General features: G+C 50.0%; 1 protein-coding gene across 1 annotated transcript; it reads right to left on the bottom strand.

The window, feature by feature from the left end:
• Positions 1-6492: 6492 nt before the first annotated feature.
• Positions 6493-8171, bottom strand: LOC310913414 (transcription cofactor HES-6-like; the record flags this gene model as incomplete). Its single annotated transcript, XM_083868806.1, has 4 exons — positions 8063-8171; positions 7565-7660; positions 7331-7409; positions 6493-6938 (listed from the first exon to the last, which is right to left on the bottom strand). The coding sequence occupies exons 1-4, from the start codon at positions 8120-8122 to the stop codon at positions 6493-6495; spliced, it is 681 nt and encodes a 226-aa protein (XP_083724932.1). The 5' UTR covers positions 8123-8171.
• Between the last annotated feature and the right edge of the window lie 849 nt (positions 8172-9020).

Below are 9020 nucleotides of genomic sequence, written 5' to 3'. Positions count from 1 at the left end.
GGGGCAGAGCAGCAGCACCTCACTGTGCCCTGGTTTTGCTGCACTGGGCTGAGCAGGCTGAGCAGGAGATGCACTGGACCAGGCTGCCAGGAGCACTTCCAAGCTCACCACCTTCAAGCTCTGTCCCTCAGCTGCCACTGGCCTGGGCAGGGCAGCAGAAGCACCCAGTGAGTGCTCAGAGCAGGGCTGGATTCCCTGCAGCTGTTGGAAGAACAGCTGGAACACAGAGCAGCTCTTGTCAGGCTCAGTGCCAAAGTTTCCCGCTCCTCCTTGTCAAACTGGGGTATCATCTCAACCCACACGCTTCCTGCATGAATCACTGGTGCCTTGAGTGGCCAGGAATCACCTCCAGCAGGAAGGGGCAGAGCCTGCTACTCTGATAGGGACATCCCCTCCCAGCCAGTTGATAAGGGGCCAGGATGGGAAAAACCTCTCATGAAAGCAAAGAGGGTCACTCCTCAAAACCAGGGCATCTCCCAGCCACAAACTAATTTTCCCAAGCACAGCTTAGTGCTTTCATGTAACCTTTGTGCTTGCTGTTGGAAGATAAGCAATGCCTGGTCTCGGGGGCATGTACCCCTCATTGGTGGGGTGACTTCAGACAGGGATGGTGCTGTCCACTGAGGGAGCTGGGCAGTTTGGGCCAGGTAGGGAGAGCTGGGCTGGCAGAACCATTGCAAACACAAGGGCAGAATGGCAGGAGAGCAGTTGGATGTGCCATGCCTGGTGGGGAATGTGCCTTGGAGAAGGCTGGGAGCAATGGGAAGGCTGGGCCAGGCACTGCCTGCCCTGGGGAAAGGCTCCAGTGGTAGCAAAGACGTGTTTGCACAGAAGGACAGGGAAGAGGCAAGTGCTGGAGTTGGGAAGACTGGAGAAGTGATTCATATGACAGTTGGTTGGAGAGGTGCTTTTCAAGACCTGCCTCATCTCTTTAATCTGTGTAATCCCTGGCATCTTGGTGGTGCTTTTCATCTGGAGATCTCTGAGATGAATGTAGTCATCACCCCCAAGCAGGAGGCTGGAAAAATTTAGGTGCAGAGCAGGTGGAGGTGAGAGCTGGGACTAAAACAAGAGCAGCTGCTCCACTCTGTGCTGCTGAAACTGCATCTGCTCTGGAGAGCCACGGGGCTACTGACACCAAGCCCAAGGCTGTGGCTGAGGTCAGTGTGCTGGTAGGCTCAGGGCTCTCCTCTGGTGTCTTGGCTCTGTGGTGGAAAGTGCTCTCTGCTCGTGGATTCTTATGGTCAAGGCAGGACCAAGTCCTGGACTCCTGCAGAGGTCTTCTAACAGGTGTGTTCACGAGGGCAGTGCCAAACCATGGGAGATAGCAAGAGCCACTGGTCTCCTTTTGCTCAGGGTGTTTTGACAGCAATGTCTCTGGTTTGGAGAACCTGTCTGTGCAGGTATTGCTTTCATTGTGCTCAGTGACCAGAGTGCTCCTCTATCACACCTATCAAATAACATCTCAGCACTTCTGAGGAGTACATGAGGTGATATGATTGCTATCCCATGTGGATTGCTTGTTCTCACAGCCTTTCCAGTGGAAAGAGTACATATTTTCAAGTGTTTTGTGCTGTAATACCCATGTAGGCTAAGGAGGGTAGGGCAGGGGACAGAGAGGTCTGAGGTTACGTGGTTGCTCCTGGGTGGTTTCTTCCCACAGTCCAGAGGGACCCAGGAAAGTCCCAGTTCCCACACAGAGATACTCTGCCCTTGTTTTTGGAACTGCTGTGTCCCAAGGAGCTCAGCCTGCCACACTTCACCATGCTGCCTAACATTTGCTCTTCTCAACTGCGTGGAGGAGAAACAGCTTGAGCAGTGGGAGATGGTGCAAACTTGGGAAATGCTTCTGGGGCTGCCAATTAGCCACTTTCAGGTTATGTCATTTGGAGTGAGAAATTGTCCTACAGCAGACTCCTGCTGCTGTGACAGAGGAGGAGGAGGCTGGGCAGGGAAAGAGACAAAGAGGAGGGGGTTTGGAAGAACTCCTAGTAAAGGAAGGGCCAACTTGGCAGTGGTTTCTCCTACCCCAGGAAGTCATTCCCTGTTGAGCAGCTTTCCAATAGCCACTAAAGCTTCTGTGCTGCCATTTCCCCGTCTCCTTGGGAAGGGACCCTGGAGAGGAGGCATCATTCCTGTTTCTCCTCAATGGCATTTTGCAGAGCAGAATGTACTGTCCTTCAGCCCCGAAGAAGAGCCCTTTGAGCTGTTTTCAGAGGACCCAATCTCTTTGCGCAGCAGATGTGGGATTGATTGAAGAAGTCCATTTGCTTGGTGGTGTTAGCTGTGGAAAACTTGATGGAAATGTTCTAATACACTTTTTAATTCCAAATATGTGGTAGGATTTATGCAATTTATGCTACCTAGTGCAGGAGCCATAGGAGAGTCTCAGAGCAAAGTGTTCAAGGCTCTGGTAGGTCCGTGGTGATGCCTCGAAACATGTTCTCACCAGGACTTTGACTTAGAGAAGAAATATCTCAGCAGTGCAGAACAGATCCAAAGGCTGGCTTCAGCTTCTGCTGCATTACTCATGAGTATGTGAAAGCTCAGAAAAATGTGACAGACTTTGGGTTAGGTCCTCAACACAGCATTGCTTCTCATGAGATGAAATGTGAGCATGTCCATCTAAGACAGGAATGCACATGCTGGAGGCTGTGGGATAATGGCATATATAAAGGGAAGGTGAAGTCTTTGGTGTTCTGCTGATGGTGGGTTTGTTTTCACTTTACTCCCAAGAGGATCCCTTCTGCCAGTGATCTGCAAGCACTCGCAACCATGGCAGCATGGTTCAAAGCAGTTTGAAAACATCTGAATTCCCTTTGCATGGGGTTTTGCAAGACTGCTTGCTTGGGAGCGCAGAGGATCAGGAGCCCCTTCAGGCGCCCTGGCAGCACAGAATCTCCTTTTTGCCAAAGTGAGCACTCAGCAAAGAGGTCGAGTGAAGATAGAGCTTGTGTTCCCTTTTTCTATGCTGTGCCCAGCTCACTTAGGCAGTGATTGCAGGGGCTCAGCACCACTCCTAAACCCCTAAAGCAGTTTGGCCTTGTCACTGAGGGTGGCTGTGGTACCCTTAGACTGGGAGGAGGAGTAAGGGAAAGGGCAGGGATGCTCAGAGGCCCCAAAGGTTGTGTGTGACCAGGAGAAGACAGCATGGCAAGGCCCTGGGTTCTCTTACATACTGATGAAGCTCTGTACTCTCCTAGTGGAAAAGGGTTTGGTCCTGTTTTCTGAGAAAGAAGTGAGAGTTTTCCTCTTGCTTTGCATGAGAGTAGGTCTGGGAGTGAAGTTTATATAAAGGGGACTGTTGTGCATGTGCATGTGGGTTTTTGTCCACCTGGACTTGTGTTGCTATAAACATCAGTAATTGCTTTGTATTGAAGGCATGTGGGGGTCCTGAGGCTCAGGTCCAGCCTTCCCCACATCCCTGTGTACAGCAACTGATGTCTGCTTTTGAATTCTCCACTCACAAATACATGCCTTGAACAGCACCTTGGCAGGGGACAAAGCCCAGCTCTGCTGCTGCCGCAGCCCTGTGTGTGCTGGGGAGATGTGATGCATCCATCAAACAGGTCTGTCTGGCCATGCCTGAGCCCAGGAATCTGGTCTGGGTGCTTATGTTGGCTGTTTTCAGCCTGCACGTGAGGTGCCTCCAAACCTTGTCTGGGCCTTGGGAACACAGTCCCACTGGGAATGGGGGTGCTGGGGATCCATCCCTGGGCTGTGCTGTGGCATCTCTGGCACTCTGGAGACACTGGTGCCACTGGTGCCTGCTGCAGATGTGGGAGCAGCATCTGTCTGGGCTCTGCTGCTGTGTCCAGAGCCTGTGTGAGGGCAGCTCCCATCAGCAGCTGCCAAGGACTATGCTCTCCACTCTGCCCTGGTCTGCTCTGCTCTGTCCCTTCTCCTGAGGAGATGGTAACTGCTGGCAATGTATTTTGGGGTTGTCAGTGGAGAGGTGCTTATATTGAAGAGCAAAGTGTTATTACTGTTGTACAGTCCTGGCTCTGGTGAAATCAGATGGATTTGAAGTAAATATGGAGTTCCTTTGTTAAATGTAATTAGAAGCTGAAATTTGTGTGTTTGAAGTGCTATTAGTAATCCTCTGCCTTTCTGAAGAAACATCTTGTTGGGTTTTTTTTTTACTGAAAACTAGTGACTCGCAGTGGATTCCTGCAGTACAGGTTGGATAAAGGACAAGGAGAGCATATAAAAAGTCACCCTTGGTTTGAAATGAAGGCAGTGAAAAATGAGTGTCTTGTACTAAAACTGTTACTGGAGATTGTTGGCCAAGTATTGCAGTCTCACTTTCCTATTTTTAAAACTCTCTCACCAGCTGTGATATGACCCTTCCCTCCACATCCACAACAGAAAAAGAGTCCTTACTGATTAGAAACAGGAAATAATAAAACTCACTAACCATAAAGTATTTTCAAAGACAAAAAATAAACAAGCAGAGATAGTGGGAAATAGATATTTCCCGCTGATCCCCTTTCAGCACAGTAACCATAGCTAATAATTATAGTCACTGGGGATTTACAGCATTTAGAGGGAATGTGTGTTTTTAAGGTGATGCTGTCAAACTATAGTAAAAGGTTTTCATCACAGTCTCTCCCAGCATAGCAATAAGGTAGCCACGAGTGCCATGAGATGCATTACTGACACCGTCTAGAAGTGCAAGAGCCCTTCAGGCCCGACCTGGGGTAGGGAGCTGCTCTCCTTGCTGCTCCCACTGGTGTGCACTGCAGGTTCCTCTGCTGGTGCACTGTGGGGGCTCTCATGGGATGGGGTTTTGTCTAAACTCAGCAGTATTTGTGACAGTAAACTGGGAAGATCTTTAATGTCTTTTCTCTGCCAGGATTTTGCAGTTTCCTTTGCCTCATTGGTTTCTCTACCCATGAATATTCTGTGTGCTTCGCTGCCGTGGTTTGCTTGGGGTGGCCCCACCTCCCACCCTCCTCCGGACCTTCGCTGTGGGGTGACGATGATGATGAGGATGATGAGGACGATAATGTGCATTTTTCACATTAGTGATCAGTCCAAAGGGCCCCATCAGTAAAGGGGGAAGTCTTCATTTTCAGGCAGAGGGTGGAAACTGAGGTTGAGGTTTGTGCAATTCTTGATTTGTGCAATTCTGTGTCTTTACCTGACGTCTGACCTGCCTTGACTCCTTGCAACCAGGTATAGGCCACTTGTTTCTCCTACCACCCTCATGCCACTGCTCCTAATGGCTCTTCGAGAGGGCTGCATAAAAGGGAAAGCTTCACAGAAAAAGATGCTAAAGCCGGAGGTGCTGGTTTTCACTCCTTCGGCACCTCATCAAATAGATCTCGCTGCATAATGAGCCCCTCTGAACTGCGGGGCCATTCATTAGTATGCGCCGTGTTTGTTTAAGAGCTCCCTGCTCTCTTATTTCTGCTGTGAGCAACTTTTAACTGCCTTTGAGATGAAAAACGGGCACCAAATGTTGCAGGCAAGCGAGCAGATTTGTCTCACTCTCCTCGGTCCAATTCGCAGGGAATTTTACCTTCTGCCCTCTAGATGATCTTCAGGATTCAGTTATAAGTAAAAGCTAAAGCATCGATCCAGGCTGATAAACCCAACTCCCTGTTTCCTTCATAACTTTTAAAGTTATGGGGCAAACCCCAAACCAGCTCTTTCAACTGCATCGAGGAAAAACGGTTTGTGAAAGAAGCAAACAAACGCAGATTCTCAAACACTCTTTATTCAGAGCACATGGGAAAAGGCTGGGAGAAATGTCAGTCATTATCTTCGACAGGTTTATTTAGAGCTTTTAGTTATGGAAACAACAACAAAAAATCCCTAACTATAACTACATGTGACATACATATATATACACACACGTGTCCTCACAAGCTTAAGAGCAATGTCAGCGTGTCTGTGTGGCTGGGAACAGCACAGCCAGAGTGAGCAACCCAGAGAGCATTTCTGAACAGCCTAAAAAGTCCAGACCAAGTATCTCCCTTTTTCTCGCTTTTTTTTTCCCCTCCTCCTAATCATTGCGGCATTTCTACAGGACTCAGCACTGGAATCTCCTACACACAGGGATAATAACAAAAATACAAACCAGAAGAGACCAGTTGCTTACCCTTTTATCCAACAAAGGGATCTCAGTGGCTTATGTGAGACCTGAAAGGTAAATTTGACACCAGAGCGGGTTGTTGCTTGTTCTCTTGTGTTTTTTATTAATAGAAAGTTAATTATTTTAGAATGTAAGAGAAGAAAACTATACAAGTATTATACACTAGAGAGCATGAGGGGATTCTATACAATAATTTAGATGTATTAAATAAATAAAAAATAATAGCAGCCTTCTACAATGCAGGCTACACATAGGTTTACTTCGGCTTGAAGTACCCAGGTCTTTAGTACACCTACAGGAACAGATCTGCTCCACAAGTGTTTTAAAGAAACATATCTATAAGATACATAAGTAAGAGTGTCTAAGGTTAGGACAAAAATTGAAAACACACTTTACCACGGTCTCCACATATCTAATGACCCCATTCTGGGATTGTTATGGGAAAAATTTGGCTGCAGAACCTGTTTGGGAGGTGCAGCATCAGCCTGGTTGAAAACCGACAGCGAAGGCAGCTGGAAGGAATTTTTGGCGGTTTGCTTGTTGTCGGCAGGGTAGAGGCGTTCCTGTGGCGGGTTTGTGCCTCGAGTGCTGCCCTTGGGGCTCAGGGGACTTTTCTGCATCAGGAGAGGCTGCTGAGCCGGGCTCAGAGACCTCAGTGCTGCTTTGCAGGTGTCTTCCCCAGACCTGGGCAGGGATTTGAGCAGGTGGTTCAGGAGGCGCGCCCCGAGGGTCTTGTCCATCCACTCGCAGGTGAGCAGCAGGTTGTGCACCTCGTGCATGCACTGGATGTAGCCGGTGCTGTACCTCTGCTGGGCCTCCAGACCCACCTTGGAGTCAGCTGCGGGGACAGGACACACAGGGGAGATGTCAGCGGGTGACAGTGACCGGGGTGGCCACTGCTGAGGTCACCCGCCTTCACCAGATGCTTTGTTGGCGGGGGGAAGGCGAGCGGGGCGCGATCCCTGTGCCCCTCTGCCTGCCGCCCAGAGGAAACCACCAAAAAACCCCAGGAATCGGCTATGGAAGGAACAAACCCCTTCCGTGGATTAACCAGCGGCCGGCTCCATCTCCCCATCTAGTGGAGAAAGCCAGAGCCCGGCAGCAGCCCGGGCCTCGGCCTTTTGAAAGGCCCTTGTGCCATGCTGGCGGCGGATCAAACCTGCTGGCATCGGGAAAGGGACCGGGCACAGGGCACGGGACTGGGAACAGCGTAAGGGAGCAGGCTCTCACCCATCATCTTGCTGCTCTGGATGTTCTGGAGGTGCTTCACTGTCATTTCCAGGATGTCTGCCTTTTCCAGCTTAGACTGCTGATGAGGAAAGAGCGCAGCAGTCAGAGGCAAAGAAGGGTTTGCACCATGCCCAGTTTCTCTAAAGATGAGGCATTTCCCTTCCTCCCCCCACTCCCCCCAGCCCAATTTTCCACCAGCAAAAGGACAAAAAGCAGCATAAAATGAGCACTTACATCCAGGTGAAATGCACCCACAACAGTCTCCTTCAGCTGGTCTAAGCAGTTATTAATCCTTTCCCTTCTCTTCCGCTCAATGAGGGGTTTCCTTAACTGGCAAAGAAAAGGAGCAGGAAAAATGACAGTTGATATTTTCATTTCCCCTCCCTGCTTCAGTTCAGCAAGGCCAGAGCCCCCTGTGCCCTGTGTGAAGCCAGTGCAGGGTGGCACAGCGCTCAGCAGGGACAGGATGTGAACAGAGTGCGTGCCAGCTCCAGCTATGGCCTGTCCCTGAGGTGGCATCACCTCTCTCTTCTCCCACTTCCAATCATTTCAAACAGAGAAACTGATTTCACCCGGTCAAAACAGAGAGAAGGCATAGAAAGGAAGCAGAAAAACACCCGTATGAGTTAGATTCAGAGAAAACATCTTTAATAGGAGAAAAAGCGTTGTCCCCTCTCTGTGTCCTGGAAGCAGTGGCCCCACATTCACAGGCCCAGTGCAGGGGACACTTACCTTCCTCTCCTCCTTGGTGCTGGCCGCCTTGTGCGTGCCCGTGCTGGCCGCAGCCGTCATCCTGCTCCAGCAGCCGGCCCGGCTCCGGCTCCGGCGGGACGGGGTGGGATGGGAGGGGATGGGATGAGAAAGGAAAGAGGCACTGGGGCAGTAGCTCACTCCCCTTCCAGATGGGCTCTTTGCTGCTCCGCTGTTCCTCGGCTGTATTTATAACCCCGAATTAGCATCTGAAAGGCAACTTTCCTTGGCGGGACTTCTTTTCCCACACGAGGGGTCGAGCCCGGAGGTTTGTGGCCATCAATCAAAGCTGACAGGTCACTGCTTCTTTTCAATGACCACGCCGGCCCCCCCAAACGGCGACAGATGTCCAGCCTCCGACGCTGGGCTTTGGAGGGATCTTTTGTTCGGGAAGAAGGGAAGGAAAATGGGCTCGCCCGGAGCAGCTCGCACGGCTCCTCGTTCAATTTGCACAGATTCCCAGGGAGGGACACAATAGCCGGGAAGCGGTTGAATTACACCTGGGAAAATGCCTTCTACTCATCTTTTCCTCCTCTGTCTCCTTGAAGCGATGCCTATTTTTACCTGCTACCCTGACCCTAGCAGTTTCACATCATTGTAACAGCCTCTTAATTTAATAATAGTGTGCTTCAGCTAGGAGTTCCTGCTCCCAGGGATTATTATTACGAGGAAATGATGATCGATTAAAAACTGTTGACAGCAGACACCCGAAGGAAGGTTGTTTCCATCACAGAAATCCTCTAGGAAAAACATGGGAACTTTATTTACCTCCCGGGAACCTGAATTATCTGTTGCACCTGGGTGGATGTAGGAAATATGTAGCTCTTCTAGTTTTTGGCTGCTCTGCAGAATTTAATATTAAATTTACAGGGTATTGAAGATGCACACCAACCTAGAGCTGAGTTAGTCCTGTGGGAGCTTTACTTCGATTTTTCCCCCC

Source organism: Zosterops lateralis, assembly GCF_965231275.1.
Source record: "Zosterops lateralis genome assembly, chromosome: 10".
NCBI classification, from domain to species: Eukaryota; Metazoa; Chordata; class Aves; order Passeriformes; family Zosteropidae; genus Zosterops; species Zosterops lateralis.
The sequence above is the reverse complement of the archived record's forward strand: the minus strand, read 5'-3'. Positions and strand labels throughout refer to the sequence as shown.